The sequence below is a fragment of the Cololabis saira genome, chromosome 15, assembly GCF_033807715.1.
Source record: "Cololabis saira isolate AMF1-May2022 chromosome 15, fColSai1.1, whole genome shotgun sequence".
Taxonomy (NCBI): Eukaryota; Metazoa; Chordata; class Actinopteri; order Beloniformes; family Belonidae; genus Cololabis; species Cololabis saira.
Window position 1 is genome coordinate 43,103,964 of NC_084601.1, and position 21,763 is coordinate 43,125,726.

The following is a 21,763-nucleotide window of genomic DNA, read 5'->3' on the forward strand; positions in this document are numbered from 1 at the left end:
ATTTCGAGAAACAAGTCTAAATGTCGAGAAAAAGGTCGAAATGTCGAGAAAAAAGTCAAAATGTTGAGAAAAAAGTCGAAATGTTGAGAAAAAAGTCAAAATGTTGAGAAAAAAGTAGAAAATTTCGTGAATAAGGTCGAAATGTTGAGGAAAAAGTCGAAATGTCGAGGTTAATGTTGAAGTACAATTTGAGAAAAAAGTCAAAATATTGAGAAAAAAGTCGAAATGTCGAGAAAAAAGTCAAAAATTTAATGAATAAAGTCGAAATGTTGAGAAAAAGGTTGAAATCTCGAGGTTAATGATGAAGTACAATTTCGAGAAAAAAGTCAAAATGTCGAGAAGATTAATGTTGAAATTTCGTGTATAAAGTCGAAATTTCGCGAATGAAGTCGGAATTTCCAGAATAAAGTTGAAATACATTTCGACTTTTTTCTCGAAATTGTACTTCGACATTATTCTCAACATTTCGATTTTTTTTCTCGACATTTCCACTTTTTTTCTCCACATTTCCACTTTTTTTCTCCACATTTCGACTTTTTTCTCAAATTGCATAATGAAAGAAAAATCTTCCTCCTCTAAAATGTTGTATTTTCCTCCTGCCTGGCCCTGATTCTCCTCCGTGTCCTTTCCTCCATCATCTCCTCCCAACCCCGAGTCCCCTGATCCCAGAAATGTGCGTGTGTGACGTCACGTCTCCGCGGGTATAAATGAGAGAGCGGCTGGTGCGTCTGCGCTCCAGAGGAATCTGGCGCTGCCAAGGGAACACGCTCCTTCACAACCTGGAGAATAAAAACAAGGACATAAAACCCTCTTTTACTAAAAAACACCACGGTTTTAAGTATCTTAAGCCTCAGTTTTCCGTCTCCCGGTCGTGGGAACTCGTGGAAACGAGTTCCAGCCGCGCGTAAAGCGGAACCGGAGCCCCGGCATGGAGCCGTCCACGGTGCCCGGGTCCCCCCTGGTCCCCGGCGGGTCCCTCGTCCCCCCGGTCCCCGGGTCCCTGTACTCGGTCCTCCCCCTGAATGTGACCTTCCCCGGGCTGATGGAGGACGGTACTCTGCTGGAGAACCTGACGGAGCTCCGGAGCCCCGCGGCGGGGGCGGCAGGGGCCGCGGGGAGCGGCGGCTCCGCCGGAGGGATCCTGGTCGCCGCCTCCATCACTGCGCTTTACTCGCTGATCTGCGTGGTGGGACTGCTGGGAAACGTGCTGGTCATGTACGGGGTGGTCAGGTAAACACTGGAGCATTATTATTATATATTATTATAGATTTTTATATTATATATAATAATAATAATAATAATAATTATTATTATTATTATCATTATTATTATTATTGATATTATTATTAGTATTATTATTATTGTTATTATTTTATCGTTATTATTATTATTATTATTATTATTATTATTATTATTATTATTATTTTATCTTTTATTATTATTGTTATTTTTTTTTTATAATTATCATCATTATTTATTTATTTATTTTATTATTACTATTATTATTATTTTAGTTTTTATCATTATTTTATCATTATTTTATTATTTATTACTGGTAGTACTATTAGTATTTTATTTTTATTATTACTATTATTTATTAGGATTATTACTATTATTATTCAATTATTATTATTATTATTATTATTATTATTATTATTATTATTTTTTTTTTATTATTATTATTATTATTATTATTATTATTATTATTATTATCATTTTATTTGTATTATTATTGTATTTATTATTCATTATTATTTATTATTATTATTATTTATTTTGTTTTATTTGTATTATTATTGTTATTATTGTTATATTATTATTATTATTATTACTATTATTTATTATTATTATTATTATTATTATTATTATTATTATTATTATTATTATTATTATTTATTATTATGATTTATGTGTCTTGATTTTATTCCTTTTTTCTTAATTTTTTTTGCTGGTTTCTGTAGCACTTTGAGATTATTTTATGAAAAAGTGCTTTACAAATAAAATGTATTATTTCATAAACTTGCCAAAGTAAAAGCCACAACATTTGAATTTCAGTCCCAGAGCTTTTAAACATCAGTAATGAGACGGTTGTTTTATGACCACCATGTTGATTTTATGTACTTTTATGTATTTTAGGAGCTTTTATAGGTATTGTCTTGTTTTTTATCGTATTTCTACTTTAATTGCAGTGTTTTATTTGTGTTATTATTCATATTTTAGCCACAACGTTTGAATTCAGTCTTCAGTTCAGTCTAAGAATCAGTCACGCAGTTTCGTTCTGCCAAAAACAGCTATTTCCAAAGTAAAGGAGAGAGTTCCTGTATTTAAGATGTGCAAAAGTCTTGTTCTTTTATCAAAGTTTTAACTCCCAACCATCTGATAGGTGTTTTTATTAAGTTACAAAGAGGAAACTGATTATAACGGATGTTAATCAGTTAATCGGTTCTCTGGGGGATTTTTGGGCAGATTTTAGTGAAACTTGTAGAAAAGCTCACGTTGGCTCTTCTGCAATTCAATTCAATTTTATTCAATTTTATTTATATAACAATGGCAGGTAAAAACCTTAAGCCAAACAGTGGCAAGAAACCTTGAATCCTGCAGATGAAACGAAACTAGATCAAACCTCTGAATGTTCAGAAACAAACACACATGCAGATGTTACTTAGGTTAATTATCCAGAAATTAAAAAAACAGGCTCCGGGATTCTCTGTTTGAATATTTAAGAGATTGGAAAATAAAAGCGGCTGATTGTTAACCTGGAACGGCTGAGAGATTTTCAGAGAGCAGAATTTGCTCAGTATTCAGAAACCGAGTACATGTTTTTGTGCAGAAACAGAAGTGAAAATCTTCAGGTAACAACATTATTTCCCTCTGATTTAATCATTATATTTCTATGTTTTTTCTTACTTGTAGTCATGATTGTGATTCTGCTGGCGCTGGTGTGTGTGTGTGTGTGTGTGTGTGTGTGTGTGTGTGTGTGTGTGTGTGTGTGTGTGTGTGTGTGTGTGTGTGTGTGTGTGTATTTATGTGTGTGTATTTATGTGTGTGTTGAAGGTTTCCTTCCTGAACTCTGACATTTATCCTCCGTTATTTCATTTCATGCCGAGGCAGAGTTTTGCTCGGGTTCGTGGGTTTGTGGGAGTTTGTGTGTGAATATTCTGCTGCAGGACTCCAGCCAGACTGGATTTTAATATTTTAATTAACTATGATTTATGTGCTGCTGCAGTCTGTTCATTTCCAGCATCAACATTTCTGTTAAACCTGCATGAAAACCTGCAGGCAGCGATGAACGGGCCCTCGCGCGTGCAATTTTCGGTTTTGGCCATGGCGCCAGGAGACTTTTCTTTAAGTTGTGACATGATACAGGTGTGTACCGATTTTCATGCATGTACGTCAAACCGTATCGTGGGGCTTGAGGGACAAAGTTTTCTAGGGGGCGCTGTTGAGCCGTTAGGCCATGACCATTAATGCAAACCATTAAATATCACATTTTTCGTATCAAAATGAGCATAGTTGAATATCTCAAAAACCGTAATAGCTAGCATGATGAGACTAAAATATGTTGTAGTACAACACGTCCCCAGTTTTTCAATGTTGTAATGATGTCTGTACGATAAACCGTCGCCTAGCAACAAGCGTCCAAAATAAAATAGATTTTTTTTTTTAAATTGGAAGTTAAATATCTCAAAAACTGTAATAATTAGCGTGATGAGGTTGTACGGTCCTTTAGTGCCAATCGGGCAGAGTGTTTGTAAATTTGAACGATGTCTCTACGATAAAGTTCGGCCGAGCAATAAGCGTCTGAATTTTTGCCTTTTTTTCTTCTTTTTGGCATCTAGCGTTGCCACGGTAACACTTTTTACTGAGAAAAGTAATGCCCATCGAGGCACGATGGAGACGCATCCAACGATGTATGACATGCATGGGTACACATTGCGGTTCGGGCCGCATTAACGGATGAAAAAGCGTGCAGAATAATAATAATAACTAGAAAAATTTCCTCACAGAAATTTTGAGAGTGCCACGTGGGGCTGCTGCCCATTTGTGTACATTGCTGCTTTTTTCAGCAATAAAGGTGAAGGACTCAAAACTAAGTCCGATGACACCACCCACGACTCTATTTCAAACCATTCGAAAGTTATTGGACTATCACATATCGACCAATCAGAAGAAGGGGCAGGGCTAATTTGCACCAATAAGGGTCAAGGACTCAAAACCGAGTCCGATGACACCACCCACGACTCTTTATGTCAAACCATGAGTGAGTAAGCGCAGTGCGAAGACAGAGTGAGATTATTTTGAAGAAAACGTTTGATTACATTACAGTGAATGGGGACAGAGACAGGTATTGGCGCCGCTCTAGCCCCCCCCGTTTAAATTTTGTGCATACCCCGCCTGTCAAAGTCACATTTTATGAATCCCAACACCCATGTCTACATTCTGACCAAAGATTATTTGTCTAATTTTTACGATTTGGTCGTGAGCTCGAGTTACAAATAAAAATTCAGGTTATTTTTTGCTGTTTCTCACACTCTACCAACCGACATCTGCACTCTAGATTTGACGATAAAGTGATTTCCAGTCCTCACTTGAGTGCTCATATCTTGAAAAGTGTACATTTTAGGAAAAAACTGTTTGGGGTTTTGGAGAGAAGAGAAGTTTTCCTCCGTTTTGAAGTTTGAATGACATTTCTACGTGCAGGTATGAGTAAGTTAGGTGACTCAGAAAAGAGGTGAATTTTGGCTTTTTTTTTACCTCCTCCCATCCACAGTAGGCTTTTGTGACATTCCGCGCCATACACATACATGGGAAGATCTCCCCATTAGTTTGGAAATTTGGAAATGTTTTTGCACTTCGTGCGAAAACTATTTGTGTGATCGCTCTGAAAATCCACAGGACTGTAGTTAAATTCAGGGCCTACAACTTTCTAAATCGGTTCAGAATTTTTCGAGTAACGGTGTGCGAGTGGTGAGGCCCCAAAGTTCTCCCAATGCATTCCGGATGGCGCCAAAAAGCGCACGTTTTCATACATTGCGCAGAAACGTGCGCACCAATCGCTAATAAAAGTCAGACCACTCGATTCCCGATCAGGGCGCACATTTCTACGTTTTTACTTTTTGCGTTTTCTCAAAGCTGCGGGACTAGTTACGTGCCGAAGTTTATACGGAAGAATAAATAATAAGCCTGAGCAATAACAATAGTGCCTCTGGCTCTGCCAGAGATTTGCAGAGAGCTGTATTTTCTCAGTATTCAGCAACCGAGTCGATGTTTTGTGCAGAAAGAGTCATGAAAAGCTTCAGGTAACAACGTTATTTCTCTGGTGTGAATATTCTGCTGCAGGATTTTAATGAATCTTGACTGATGAGCTGCTGCGTCTGTTCTGTTCCAGCATCAACATCCCTGTTAAAAACCACTTATAATCATCAAACATAAATCTCTTCCTCCGCCGGTGAATTCTTACAACGTTAATCTCCCGTCTCGACCTCTCGTTCTTCTCTGATTGTTCCGTTCTCACTCATCCTGTTAATTAGCTGCTAATCTGTGAAACGATGTTTGGCTTCTCCGGCGTCGTCCGAAATATTAATTACTGTTTCAGCTTAATGAGAGAATCAGGAGAAGTGAAGCAGAACCTGGAGAACGGTGGACGGTTAACCGTCCAGAGAGGAGCTAAAATAATAATAATTAAAGAATAAAGAGCAGGGGAATGAAGGATGAGCTAAAATAATAATAATTAAAGAATAAAGAGCAGGGGAGCTGAAGGATGAGCTAAAATAATAATAATTAAAGAGAAAAGAGAGCAGGAGCTGAAGGAATGGAGATAAATGAACCAAAACAACGGGAGAGATGCTGCAACTGGAATTTATGAAAGTCTTGGATTTATATTTGCAGATCAGAGAAGAAAATATGTGATAAAACAACTCAGACGTAAATAGGGAGGAGGAGGGATGGAGGTAGAGAGAGAACGGCAGTAAATCAGGAGTTTGAGAGACGGAGACGAGAACAGAACGTTATTCTGCCCAGAAACAAGTGCTGGACGATAATTTAGCATTTCAGCAAAAAATATCAGCTCACTAGACTTTTAACCTCGGGGGGCCAAGGCTGTTTCAGGGCGGCCACAGATTATGACAATCAATTAGTTTCTCCAACAATCAATTGCAATCGGAGTCTCTAAAAATGTAAAATGTAAACTAGTGCTGGGCGGTATGACCAAAAACTGGGTGTTAACCACATTTTCTAATGATTTGGAAAGGAATTGCTGCAGTAAATTGGCTTAGAATGCCCTTTTTTACTGTCAAATCAAATAAAATAAATTTGACTTAGGCTTTTCAAAGAAAAAAATCTTTTCAGAATTACAAGGTAGAAAATATTTATTGAACATAAAAAAAATGATTTCTTTTAAAATTTCCCAGCATTATGTTGTTTTGGTTCCACCTCCTGGTGAATGTTGGTAAAATTCTTATGGGGTTACTTTTTGGTTGGCCAATGATTTATGTTTGTGGTGCAACCGTTACGGAGCGGCCAGTCTATTTCCTTATTTTACAACGCCGTTATTAATTGTTCATTTTTTTCCCACTTATTCCACCGAACACCCAAAGTGTTTTTTTTGCCATTTTCACCCGAACAATTTCGGTTACCGAACAATCGGTGCATCACTAATATAGGCCCATACTCTTATTTAAAAGCAAGGTGCAAAATAAAACTAATATTCCCCAAAGCAGTTGGTCCCCGAGTTGCTTCTTGGTTCTAATGGTGGGACTGGAATAAACCAGTTGAAAACCTCTGGTATAAAATCATTGGAGAAACACGTAAATATAAGCGGCAACCCGACTTAAATGTAGGAAAATGTTGGAAAATGAAGGTGATTCTGTAGACGCCATGAGATGTAACGTTAGCGTTAGCTTGATACCTGTGGCCCGTAGCACAATCATCTCCTATCTGAACACAAAAGTGACTTTAAAAAGTGACTGAGGACTTCACTGTCTGTAATTTCCTTAATTATACATTATATTTCTTCTTCACTGTCCATCAAGAATGTGTATCCTTCTCCTCCTCTTTTTAGTTTCTCCCCTAGGGGCCGCGGAACTCCGGTTGAAGAAGTTTATGGAGATAAAAGCTTGAAATAACCTTTTTCATTTCAAAACACAAAAATCCAATTTAAAAAAGCTTTGTTGGATTGTGATCAGAGATTCCTGTTAAAGTATCAGGGCCAGGCAGGAGAGAAATAAAAATAGTATTTTAGATTCTTTTTTGAAAGTAAAATGACTGTGACTGCAGATGGAGGCGCTAGCGTCTCCGGCGGGATGAGGCTCGTCTTATCTCCCTCTTCATCCGATAAGAGCCGGTTCGGCGTCGGTGCAGAGTGCAGCCTCTAATTGAGATGCATTGTGGGTAATTTGTGGGCTTTTCTTTATCAGGCTTTTGGAAATGGGAATATTTCGATAAAGAAAACACATAAAGCTCCAGCAGGAACTTGTTGGGAGATCTGTTGGTCCGGGTGGAAATTCAGCTAAAAATAAACTTCCCTTTGCTGCCAGAAGGAGACGACGGAGCAGGAAACGTCACGCCGTCTGTTCCTCGGCCGAGCCGACGATGTCAATGTCAGGAAACCCAGAAACCCAGTCTGAACCAGGACCAGAACCAGTACCAGAATCACAACCAGGACCAGAATTTCAATTTCAATTTATTAATTTGGTAAGGGACAAGGTACATCAATCAGCATTTAATAAAATGTAGATGCACCCAGATTGCAGCCATAGGCTGATTTACATCGGTAGTCCCCCTGCCAGATGTAATCAGCAAAAATCATACAAACAACAATAATAACAATCACAAAAAAAGAAAACAATATAGCACACATAACATGGCATATGCATTCACAATAGAGGTCAATGACGATAAAACCGGGGAAAACTGGGGAAATGGATGGTTTGAGAACTAAAGTTCTGTAGTGCTATTTTGTATCTGCTGTGGTACATGATAAATAATAATAAATAGTTAAATGTTAAAGAGCTGTATATGATTATGGTACATGCAAAAATAAAATAAGTGAAAGAAAAAAAAAAGAAAAAAAAGAAATAGAAATAGAAATAAATAAAAAATAAATAAATAAAGTAAAATTAGTAAACAAAAATAAAAATTATAAATAAATAAACAAAGAATAATGTTTGTAGGGGCCTGTATGGGGTGTGTAGATGAAGTTTGAGATTGCAGCAATGCAGAGTCCGGTACTTAGTTATTGTTGTAATCGTGACTAGTTGTAGTTATCAGTTATAATGTGAACTAATTAATTGATAAGCAGTGGAGGAGGAACCAGACTGCCATAAATACAGAAGTGATGATAGATAGAAATTAATCATAATAATTTTTTTAAGTTAGTTTTGAATGTCCCATATGTGTTACAGTCTGGGATCACAGAGGGCGTATATTCCATATGTGACTACCTGAACCGAGAGTACAGCTTGCCCACATGACGTTCCTGAACGGGATTATACAGTCCCCTCTTGTGGTGGCCCTGCTCGTATAGCTGCTATTTTCATTTTGTTTGACATAGTCTGACAAGGGAGGCGGTGCCAACCCTTTTAGTATTTTATATATTGCACAGTCATATTTAAATTTGGTGAAGTTCTCCAAACTAAGAAACCTATGTTTCTGGAGTATGTGACAGTGGTGATGCCATATAGGTTTTTTGTCAAATATTTTAATTGCTGTTTTGTAAAGCGATTCAATCTGCCTTAGTGCGACTGTGGTAGAGAACGACCAGTTTGTAAACCCGTATTCAATATAGGAAAAGATCATTGCAGAAACACCCCAGAAGAACCAGGACCAGAACCAGTACAATCTCAGGAAGCAGGAAATGAAAGTTTCCTGACAGGAAGTCGATGTCGTCCCTGGAGGTCGTTGCTGCCACCGTCGGCTGGAAGTTATCGGTCTGATTGATTAGACGGTATTGAACGGGAGACGTTATCACTGTTGCATAACCGCGGCGCCGGCAGCCCGGCGCTGATGCCGCCGTCCCCCCAGTCACCATGACAACCGTCTCCTCAGAGGACGCCGTTATCAACGGACGAGTCGTGTTTCCTGGAGCTCTGATTTATTAGACGAGCTAAAATCCTGAAACCTGAACCGAGGGAGGTTTCACAGAAACACCACTGCAACGGGTTTGACATGGAAGTAGTGGTGGGCGGTATACCGGTTCATACGAATACGGGTGTTTATTTTTCTTATGATATGAATGTTTCATATACCGTAATACAGGTGAGTTTGTACAGTAGCGTACACAACGTTGGGAACGTAGCGCCGCTGGACACTGTTAGTGAGGGGACTGTTTAGCAGTAGTGATGCACCGATTGTTCGGTAACCCAAATTGTTCGGCCGAAAATGGAAAAAAAAACACTTTGGGTGTTCGGTGGAATAAGTGGGAAAAAACCCGAACAATTAATAACAGCGTTGTAATATAAGGAAATAGACTGGCCGCTCCGTAACGGTTGCACCACAAACATAAATCGTTGGCCAACCAAAAAGTAACCACATAAGAATTTTACTAACATTCACCAGCAGGTGGAACCAAAACAACATAAATCAATCTATTACAGGGGTCCGTTTCACAAAGCAGGTTCAACAAACTCTGAGTGTAATCCTGAACTCTTAGTTGATCTACTCTGAGATCGGAAACTCTGAGTTTTCGGTTCCAGAACAGCGGATTTGAGGTAATTTACTCAACTCTAAGTAGTTTCACCTGAAGTTAAGCGCGAGCGTGAGGGATATAAAAAGCCATCATCAGTAGATCGCTGATACAAGGATTCACCATGGCAACCGGCGACACAAAAGAGCGACATACATTTTCTTTTTTTTCTTTTAAACTTTATTTATCTTTTCAATTTACAAAATCCCTTTGAGGAAACATTAGTTTGCATCTGAAGATCCACATTTCACGCCACTGGAGTTAGAAGTGTTAATACGTGCATATGGCGAGTATGAAAGCATATTTTGGGAAAAAAAATGAAATTTTATTGTCATTTAGATCAGGGCCGTCAATTGGGTACGGCAGCTGCCACACCTCGGCTTCAGGGGAAAATGTAAATGGTTTTTTTAAATACATTTATGGAATTACTCTGTATCTATTTGTATTGATTTATTCTATTAATTCATACATATAAAATAACTACAAATGCATATCAGAACAACATGATGGATTTCACTACGTATTAGCCTATCTTTCCCAACACTTGTACCCCCCCCTCATATCTTGAAATGTCCCAGCGTCCCTGACGACAGTCGTCTCTATCAATCTGGTTTTTAGTGTGCTCTGCAGTGTTACTAACTTACAAAAATGAAAATGAAGCAGACAACCACGCAATTAAAAAAAGAAAGAAAGAAGGCAAGTGATGGTCCAGAATATATTAACGAGGCTGTTAGCCACTGATGGATTAATTATGCAAGTTCATCTCAAAGTAAGATATAAATCCTCTTATACATCTGTTTAACGGAAATATTTGACTTTTTTTTTACTCTCCCTCTCCTTTTTGCATTTGGACTTTAACTGTTTGAAGTTAAACTGGGATGTCCCTGTGATATTGTTGCACTGACATAGTGAATAAAATGAACAGAATGAGTTAAATTGCGTTTGTTAGATAAGCCTTTTCTGCTCTCTAACTCTGCCGCTTGCTGTCCGTGGTGCAGAAAACGGATGTGTATTGCGTAAAGACCCATTGGCTGAATTGACACCACTGAGGGAGGAGACGGAGAGAAACTCCAGGTTCGCTGAAATAAACCTGGTCCCGACCAGGTTAGATTCAGAGCGTCTGTTACTACGGTAACTGACCGAGAGCTTAAGTTACCTCTCTTTGTGAAACAGGCTAGAGTTACCTCTCTTTCTCTGGTTTGAGTTACCTCCCTTTGTGAAACGGAAAAGTCAGAGTTTCCCTCATTTCAGGGTTAACAGACTCCGAGTTTTCACTAAACCTGCTTTGTGAAACGGGCCCCAGGTGCGTTTAGATGACGAACTCAAACGTGGAAGAGCGTGGAGTGAAGTGGTGCAAACATGTCAGCAGTGTGGAAGTATTTTAGAGTGGCAAAGAATAAAACAAGAATGGCTGTTTGCAAAGAATGTTCTGCTCAAATATCTAGAGGGGAAACATCTGCAAAGTCTTTCAGCTACAAGTTTGATTTATCATTTGAAATGATAAAAAACCCTGAGCGCTTTAATGCATTTTTATTGTTTTAAGGCCTATGTTACAATGTTCAGTCAGTTAAGATGGCCAAAGGAGTTTCCTTACACGCCACGCATGCTATCGCTCATGAATTATGAGCGATAGCTAATGAATGTTATGAATTATTAAGCTTTTGCAAAGCTTAATAATTCATAATTCATTTTTTATATTAAGATTGAATTCCTTTTTCCACAGGAAAACTAAGGTTTATAGTTTACAACTTGTATCAACTCTAAGAGAGTGACCTGTCTGCTGTTGTCTGTGTTGGTCACATGTTGTGTTGTTACATATTTATCACATCAGGAAAGATGAAGTTAATAAGCTACACGAGTCTGAGTCGTTTCTAAGTCTCTAGAGGGCGAAATATTGCAGTCAATTCATGAAACTTTCTCATCTCCTAATTTTTATACCTGTCAATACGATGTCAGTGTCGTACATGAGACAACAATATTGATTCATTTATGGATTTCACGCTGTGATCGGTGATCGTCAATATCGGAATGGGCAGATACTGGTTTTGGTGATCGGTTATCGGTTTTCGGCCGTCAGAATCCTGATGGGTACATCTCTAGTTTCTAGGTTTGTTTCTGCTCCGAAGCCTCAGAAGAAGAATTGATGACAGTCATGTGGTAAAGTTCCCACGAGGAATATTAAAATCAGAACCTGGAACCAGGCGGAGGAGGTGCAGGTTGGACCTGGATCTCCTCGGCCCTAAAGTTTCTTTCATCAACCAAAATTAGGACTAAATATCGTCGTGAACCAACCTTTATCACCCGAGGAAAACGAGACAAGACTTTGAGGGTCTTTGGGGTTCTAACTCAGCGGTTCCCAACCTTTTTTCCTTGTTCCCCCCTACTTGTGTCTAAGACCAGCCCCCCCCCCCAAAAGAGTAAAGTGATTCGTTACAAATCTTTAATTGAAAAAATGAAAATAAATTGTTTTTTTGATACATTTCTCTTTTGTTTATGACTTTGTTTTTCTCACTTCATTTTGTGTCACCAATGTATAAAATACGCACAAGAAATAATTGCAAGGACATAAAAATATTTCTGAAAAATGTCTCTTTTAATATGAGAACAAGATTTTTTTTACATTTTTCCTTTAACAACCTGTCGGAGTAGTAGTATGATTAAATGTTGAATAATGATATAATAATACGTTTATAAGTTTTTATCCTGATAAATAACTTAGTATTTTAAAATGACCAAAATATATTTCTAAGTGGGTATATACAGACTTGGATTACAGTATTCCATTAGGTTATTATGATTTTTTATTTATTTAACATGTGTAAATATAATTTTTACAACTGCATAATTTCAAAGCAGACAAAGTTCCGCGCCCCCAGAGATCTCTGCCCGGACCCTAGGGGGGGGGGAGACACTGGTCTAAGGGGATCTGCTCTGGGGAGAAGAAGAAGATCCATCTTTGGATCCACTTTCCTACAGAGACGTGGAAGAGAGAAAACCATATGTGTCGTGGAAAAAGAAAAAGACGGGGAGAAATGCGGAAAAATAAATATGTTGTAAACTCAAATGAGAGTCTTTTGTATCTGGAATTAATTTATTCTTGAGTCTATAAGGTAACAATAATATAATTATAAGATAATGTTGTTTGAATTGTAAAATGGGTTTAGCTAAATACAATCTTTGACTAAAACTAGACTAAAATGGACAATTCTGATTAAAATGAGACTAAAATGCTCAGACTTTTAGTCGACTGAAACTTGATACGACTAAAAGGAGAATGAACTAAAACTAATAAAACTAAAATTTTAGCTGGACCTGAGACTAAAACTAGAACTGAAACAGTCTGACAACAACAACTCTACTCGTTACTCCTTCCCTGCACGAACATCACTCATGTCCATCATGGGGGATTATTATGGGATACCGGTGTGGCCTTCATTCAAGGTGAGGGAGCAACAATCACAGCTTCACACCAGCTCTTCAGATAAACACATCATCTTCCGTGACAGTCGATGTCATTGTAGATGAGTCAATAAATCTTTAGCTGAAGGTGACGACGACGGCGTCGACTCATCTTTGAACCTTCATGGTTGTTGGTTTTAACATTAACATTCACCCAGGTCTGTAAAGTACCACAACACTGCTATTACTGCTAACACTGCTACACTGCTACACTGCTACACCGTAACATTAACATTCACCCAGGTCTGTACAAGTACCAATCATATTCACTCATCTCCAACAAGATTGCAAAGAATATTGGAGTAATCAGACGTATACGGCATCTATTACCAAGAAAAATCTGTATTCATTTATATCATACTATGATTTATCCTTATATTCATATTGCAATGTCATTTGGGCAAGTACCTATATGAGCAACCTCAACTGTATCTTAATCCTGCAAAAATGTTTTATCAAAATGATTACATTCTCCAATAGACTTACTAGATCCTCCCCATTGTTCCAATGCCTAAGTATTCTCCCTATTTCTGCTGTAAATGTTTTTCAGATTTGTCTTTTTGTCTATCAATCCATTCACAAGCTGCTTCCAACCTGTTTTCATTCTTTATTTCAATTCAATTCCCAAATTCATCACTTTATTACTAGGTCTGCAGTAGGGATGGGCGGTATGGACTAAAAAATGTATCACGATAATTTCTGGCATTTATCCCGATAACGATAAAAATGACGATAAAAAAAATACAAACTCAACTTAATCTTTCAACTATAAATCTATCTCTCTCTCAGATCCTCCATGTTTGTTACACAAAAACCTCATCAACGGGAATTTATCCTTTTTCTTTCTTTCTTTCTTTCTTTCTTTCTTTCTTTCTTTCTTTCTTTCTTTCTTTCTTTCTTTCTTTCTTTCTTTCTTTCTTTCTTTCTTTCTTTCTTTCTTTCTTTCTTTCTTTCTTTCTTTCTTTCTTCCTTCCTCTTGTTCTCACTTTCCTTCCTTCCTTCCTTCCTTCCTTCCTTCCTTCCTTCCTTCCTTCCTTCCTTCCTTCCTTCCTTCCTTCCTTCCTTCTTTTCTTCCTTCCTTCCTTCCTTCCTTCCTTCCTTCCTTCCTTCTTTTCTTCCTTCCTTCCTTCCTTCCTTCCTTCCTTCTTTTCTTCCTTCCTTCCTTCCTTCCTTCCTTCCTTCCTTCCTTCCTTCCTTCCTTCCATAAATCATCTTTACACAAAAACATCATCAACAGGAATTTATCATTTTTACCGTGAGATACAAATTCTTCTTTTTTTGACGGTTTATCATGAACGGTAAAATATCAAACATTCCTATTCTGCAAACAATCTCCATCCACCTTTTTCAGGACGACTTTTTCCCAATTTTCATTTAGCTTCAGAGGTTCCTCTTTATTGGAACATCTTACCACTCAATATTAGAGAACGCTCGAGCACAAATAATGTCAAAAAACAAATCACAACTTTTTTTCTAACCCAGCTTAGCAAAGCTTAACCACTAATTTCCAGAACTTCTCTGCACATCCTCATCAGATTCCTGTTTTTCTAGTAATTTAGCTCATTCTCCTTAGTTGTCCTATGTTTTACATATCTCTGTACATATTGTTTGTTTCATTATAGGAGGAAACATCGACAAGCCCTTATGGGTTTTTTTGGTTCCTCCTGCACTTTTTTTCTGTTACATTGTATTTCTTTTTTTGTTGTTTCCATTTTTTTTCTACATACTGTTTGTCTGAATTTTTGGCGGTTGTATTTTTTTTTTATCTGCAAATAAAAAAAAGTAAAAAAAAGTACCACAACACTGCTAACACTGCTAACACTGCTAACACTGCTAACACTGTTATTACTGCTACACTGCTAACACTGCTACACTGCTAACACTGCTAACACTGCTACACTGCTAACACTGCTACACTGCTAACACTGCTAACACTGCTACACTGCTAACACTGCTACACTGCTAACACTGCTACACTGCTAACACTGCTAACACTGCTACACTGCTAACACTGCTAACACTGCTAACACTGCTAACACTGCTACACCCAACAATAACTGTCACCTCCCCGGCTCCTTAAGAGACGTGAGGATGATTAATCCACTTCCTCATCACATGACCTCTAACCTCTAACCAGTGGCGGCTGGTGTTATATATATTTGGGGGGGTGGAATGTTCCTTAGCATATTCAATTCAATTCAAATTACTTTATTTATTTATTTATCCCCGAGGGGCAATTTAAAAGGCACGACAGCAGCTTAAGGACGTACAAACAAACACATAATTACACATAACAGATATTCAACATTTAAAATACGTTTGTTTTTTAGTGCACTTAGTTTTCTGGGGTCTAAGAATGTTAAGATGAGTTAAGTTAAGAGTAACATACATTGGGTTGTAACAGTTATAATGGGAAATTTTAGTATAACATACATTTGTTGCTTTAAGACTAGGGGTGGGTATTGGGAAGGACCTCAGGATACGATACGCATCACGATACTTGAGCCACGATACGATACAAATTGCGATATCCCGATTATGCGATATATCCCGATATATCGCGATATTCTACATAGTTCACCGAAAAATTTAAAAATGCATTACACATCTTAAAATCCTAGTTGTATAAATGTACATCAGATGATAGTGATAATTCATTGGACAGACTGAGTCAAAACAATGTAATTCAAACTTTCCATTTTAATTATGCAACATATTTGCAGGAAAAAACACACTGAAACTCAATGAAAAGTGCAGTGTGCGCATTATTCTTAGATACAAAATACTCTAAATAAAATGCAGTGTCTCACCCACACTGAAATCACAAAATAAAGTGCAGCTAGGGGTGGGCAAAAATATTGATACGGCAATATATCGATACATACATTGAATATCGATATCGTATCGGGAGACTATGTATCGCGATATATTGCCGTATCAATATTTTTGCCCACCCCTATTTAAGACTAAAGCACAAATCCTGTTTTTCTGTGCTGCCCGAGGTCCAGCTCTCTGACACTGTGGAGTTTCTCTATCAGGCGGTGGAGCAGGTTTAGCGTCAGGGGACCATATATATTTTGTCTCATTGTTTTAAGCCTGCTGGAACTATAAGATAGGGCGTCTCTAAACATCTTCAGGTCATTTACAGGCTGACTGCTCGTCTGATCAGGCTGCACTGTGTGGTCTCCATTCATGAATCTTTTCTTTTATTAAAACTCCACAAAGAGCTGATTGTGTCCTGACATTCTTTTTTGAACACTTTATTGAACGAAAAACAATTTTTGCCACCACACGGTCCACAGAATCCCGGTCAGGTTCCAGCTCGGTACAACGGGGAAAAAAGAAAGGTAGAAAATAATATTTTGGTCCTTTAATTTAGATAAACATCCAACAATAATGGCTTATTGGTCCTAAGTTTTAGTGAAGCGGTTCAGTTCTGCTGCAGTGGAAACAGAAAACTGAACTTAAAGTAGGGGTTTAACATGTTATTCTTCCGACAAAATTAGGGCCTTTTTTCCCCCTAAACGTGCCCAAAAGTCACCAAATTCTGCACCAAGCCAGTCCTGGTGATAAATGTGATATTTAATGGTTTGCATTAATGGGCGTGGCCTAACGGCTCAACAGCGCCCCCTAGAAAACTTTGTTCCTCAAGCCCCACAATACGGTTTGACAAACAAACAAATCTAATTAAACCAATTAAAAGATCCTCAGGTCACGTGTTTATCAAATGTTGGAGAATTTACACTCAATTCTGTTGGACCGGAAGTAAATAAAATAAAATAAAAAACCTTTTAGAACCAAATAAATATCTAAACAACCTTTAATTACTATTGACAGTGGCCGACAGACTGAAATAACACCTTCTTTTAATAATTAAATGCATCTTACAGCATGTTTTTTATTTTATTTTTGTGATATTTCTGAATTCATTTTTAGTTTATTTTGTTGGGTAGTTATCTTGGAGTTTGAGTTGATTCCAACCAATTTTAAAATAAATATTTTTAATTTCTATATTATTTTTAAAGCTGGTAAGCTGCAGCTAATTGTATTATTTATATTAAAGTGGGGTAGTTTTTATTTTACTTTTCCACAAATATAGACTGAAATAGGACTACAGTTCACAGTTTAATTTATTTCAAAGTACGTCTACAAATGCACTTCTGTTGTTACATTTAGGGCTTGTAACAGGTAAAATAAAATGAAATCCAGCTCTCAAGTGAATGACAGCTTCAAGTTATGAGGAATCTGGTTAATTCAGAAAAACAGAGCAGATTTCTTTTCTCAAGTGAATGCAATTCCGTCGGTTTCCGCTCCGTTCTCACAGTGTTCTGTTTCCTCCCCCAGGTACACGAAGATGAAGACGGCCACCAACATCTACATCTTCAACCTGGCGCTGGCCGACGCGCTGGCCACCAGCACGCTGCCGTTCCAGAGCGCCAAGTACCTGCTGAACACGTGGCCGTTCGGGCCGCTGCTCTGCAAGCTGGTGCTGGCCATCGACTACTACAACATGTTCACCAGCATCTTCACGCTCACCATGATGAGCGTGGACCGCTACGTGGCCGTGTGCCACCCCGTCCGGGCGCTGGGCTTCCGCACGCCGGCCAAGGCCAAGATGATCAACATCCTCATCTGGGTCTTGTCCTCCGTCATCGGCGTCCCCATCATGGTGATGGCCGTGACCAAGGTGGCCGATTCTGGTGAGATGGTTTTTCCTGCACCCATTCATCTCAAACCCCTGTAAAACTGCTACAAAACCACTATAAAACGACTTTAAAACTGCTGCAAAACTGCTATAAAACCCCTGTAAAACTGCTGCAAAACCACACTGGGTCTTGTCCTCCGTCATCGGCGTCCCCATCATGGTGATGGGCCGTGACCAAGGTGGCCGATTCTGGTGAGACGCTTTCCTTGTTTTCATCTCCCGGCTAAAACTGCTACAAAACCAGTGCAAAACTACTTTAAAACTGCTGAAAAACTGCTGCAAAAACAATGTAAAGCTGCTGCAAAAACCCTTTGAAAGTGCTGCAAAACTGCTGCAAAACCACTGCAAAACTGCTTTAAAACCGCTGCAAAAGTGCTTTAAAACCGCTGTAAAATCGCTGTAAAACTGCTGCAAAACCCCTTTGAAACTGCTACAAAAACCACTGCAAAAATGCTGCAAAACTGCTTTAAAATCTCTGCAAAACCGCTGCAAAACTGCTGCAAAAACCCTTTGAAACTGCTGCAAAACTGTTGCAAAACTGCTGTAAAACTACTGTAAAACCACTGCCAAAATGCTGCAAAACCGCTTTAAACCTCTGCAAAACTGCTGCAAACCCCTGTAAAACTGCTGCAAAACCACACTGGGTCTTGTCCTCCGTCATCGGCGTCCCCATAATGGTGATGGCCGTGACCAAAGTGGCCGATTCTGGTGAGACGCTTTTCCTGCAGCGATTCATCTCCCGGCGTCACGTTGAGGCAGATGTGCTACTGCACCTGAACCCACAACTGCTGCAAAACAGCAGTGAAACTGCTTCAAAACCGCTGCAAAACTGCTGCAAAACTGCTGCAAAACTGCTGCAAAACCGCTGTAAAAACTGCTGCAAAAACCCTTTGAAAGTTCTGCAAAACCACTGCAAAACTGCTACAAAACCACTGTAAAACTACTGTAAAACCACTTTAAAACCTCTGCAAAACTGCTGCAAAACCGCTGCAAAACTACAGTGAAACTTGCCTGCAAAACCACTTTAAAACCTCTGAAAAACTGCTGCAAAACTGCTTTAAAACCGCTGCAAAACCGCTGCAAAACTGTACAACTGCTGCAAAACCACTGCAAAAATGCTTCAAAACTGCTTTAAAACCTCTGTAAAACTGCTGTAAAAACACTTTAAAACCTCTGCAAAACTGCTGCAAAACCGCTTTAAAACCGCTGCAAAGCTACTGCAAAACTGCTGCAAAACTGCAAAACTGTAAAACTGCTGCAAAACTGCTGCAAAACTGTAAAACCGCTACAAAACTTCTGCAAAAATGCTGCAAAACCGCTGCAAAACCAGCTACAAAACCACTGCAAAACCGCTGCAAAACTGCTACAAAACCACTGCAAAACTGCTGCAAAACTGCTGCAAAACTGTACAATTGCTGCAAAAACCCTTTGAAACTGCTGCAAAACCACTGTAAAAATGCTGCAAAACTGCTGAAAAAACCGCTTTAAAACCTTTGAAAAACTGCTGCAAAACCGCTGTAAAAATGCTGCAAAACCGCTTTAAAACCGCTGCAAAGCTACTGCAAAACTGCTACAAAACCGCTGCAAAAAACACCTTGAAAGTGCTGCAAAACCTCTGCAAAACCGCTGTAAAACCTCTGCAAAACCGCTGTAAAACCTCTGCAAAACCGCTGCAAAATTGCTGCAAAACTGTACAACTACTGCAAAACCTCTGTAAAACTTCATGAATGGTTGATTGTAAAGTCAATAAAGAGGAGCTGAGAATCCCGGCGCTGAAGCTTCTTCCCTTCCCCCTCTCTTCTTCCCTTCCCGTCTGTTCCAGGTAAAACGTCGTGCATGCTGGACTTCCCGGCCCCGGACTGGTACTGGGACACGGTGACGAAGATCTGCGTGTTCATCTTCGCCTTCGTGGTGCCGGTGCTGGTGATCACCGTGTGCTACGGGCTGATGATCCTGCGTCTGCGCAGCGTCCGCCTGCTCTCCGGCTCCAAGGAGAAGGACCGCAACATGCGGCGCATCACGCGCATGGTGCTGGTGGTGGTGGCGGCCTTCATCGTGTGCTGGACGCCCATCCACATCTTCATCATGGTGCGGACGCTGGTGCAGGTGGACACGCGGCACCCGGCCGTGGTGGCCGCCTGGCACCTGTGCATCGCGCTGGGCTACACCAACAGCAGCCTCAACCCCGTCCTCTACGCCTTCCTGGACGAGAACTTCAAGCGCTGCTTCCGGGACTTCTGCCTGGGCTGCCGGAGCCGGGCCGGGACCGGGACCGGGGCCGGGCCGGGACCGGGGGAAGGGACAGCCGGGACAGCCGCAACACCAACACCCGCGAACCCCAGTCCGTCTGCGGCCCCGTCGCCGGGGCGGCGCCGCCGGGGGGAGGGAGGAACACGTGACTAGGGATGGACCGGGTCCCCCGGACCGGGACCAGGGGGAACCAGGACCACCAGGACCTGCAGTCCGAGGTCACGCTCGTCTCCACCACAGAGTTTTAACGGGAAGGAAAGTCTTCTAATTCGGCTAAAAATCCAGAGAAATAAAAGAGGATTTGACTTTTCTGTTCTTTTTGTTCCAGAGGAGAAAACTCAACGTTCCCAGCTCTTAACTCGAAGAAATGAGACGTCTTCTATCACTTTACACCGATGACTTATTGTTAGGAACGGGTGATATTTTACCGTAAAAACGATAAATTCCTGTTGATGATGTTTTTGTGTAAAGCCGATTTATGGAAGAAAGAAAGAAAGAAAGAAAGAAAGAAAGAAAGAAAGAAAGAAAGAAAGAAAGAAAAGAAAGAAAGAGAAAGAAAGAAAGAAATGAGCCAGAAAGAAAGAAAGAAAGAAAGAAATGAGCCAGAAAGAAAGAAAGAAAGAAAGAAAGAAAGAAATGAGCCAGAAAGAAAGAAAGAAAGAAAGAAAGAAATGAGCCAGAAAGAAAGAAAGAAAGAAAGAAAGAAAGAAATGAGCCAGAAAGAAAGAAAGAAAGAAAGAAAGAAATGAGCCAGAAAAAGAAAGAAAAGAAAGAAAGAAAGAAAGAAAGAAAGAAAGAAAGAAAGAAAGAAAGAAAGAAAGAAAGAAAGAAAGAAAGAAAGAAAGAAATGAGCCAGAAAAAGAAAGAAAGAAATGAGCCAGAAAGAAAGAAAGAAAGAAATAAATGAGCCAGAAAAAGAAAGAAAGAAATAAATGAGCCAGAAAAGAAAGAAAGAAAGAAAGAAAGAAAGAAAGAAAGAAAGAAAGAAAGAAAGAAAGAAAGAAAGAAAGAAAGAAAGAAAGAAAAGAAAGAAAGAAAGAAAGAAAGAAAGAAAAATTCCGGTTGATGAGGTTTTTGTGTAACAAATATGGCGGATCTAATAGATTTATAGTTACAAAGATTAAGTTGAATTGGTATTTTTTTTATCGTCATTTTTATCGTTATCGGGATAAATGCCAGAAATTTTAGTCCGTACCGCCCATCCCTAGTTATTGTTATTCCACTTTTCTTACCAAATTCAACTAAAATCACGGAGAAGTAAAGGAGGATTTGACTTTTCTGTTAAAGTTCACGTCTTTTTGTTCCAGAGGAGAAAACACAACGTTCCTGTTAGGTTCCTAAATCAACATACATAAATTAATAACTTAGGAAAGACACAGAGACTGTTAGAAATGATTTTCAGGCCTTCTGCGCAGAAGGGAAGCAAAGTCGGAGCTTGCAGAGCAACATGGCCCTCTCGGACGCTCTCGACAAATGCTTGCTGGCTCCTTCTTTGCATCAGGTTTTTATTGAAAAACTGACAGGAACATGACCATATAGGGACAATGGACAATTGGAAGAAAGCAGGAAACAGATGCAGAAACAGACATGGTATCAGAGGATGGTTAAAAAGGTCACACCTATGACTTTTCAGTTAAAGAGGACCTAATCTGTGGTATGCAGCTTAA

At 39.2% G+C, this 21,763-nt stretch overlaps 1 protein-coding gene across 1 annotated transcript; it reads left to right on the forward strand.

The window, feature by feature from the left end:
* The first annotated feature begins 750 nt into the window (after positions 1 to 750).
* Positions 751 to 20,507, forward strand: LOC133460771 (delta-type opioid receptor-like). The gene is made up of 3 exons (XM_061741541.1): positions 751 to 1,230; positions 17,486 to 17,841; positions 19,669 to 20,507. Exons 1-3 carry the CDS (start codon positions 929 to 931, stop codon positions 20,247 to 20,249), a joined length of 1,239 nt encoding a protein of 412 aa, XP_061597525.1. The 5' UTR covers positions 751 to 928; the 3' UTR covers positions 20,250 to 20,507.
* The last annotated feature ends 1,256 nt before the right edge of the window (positions 20,508 to 21,763 follow it).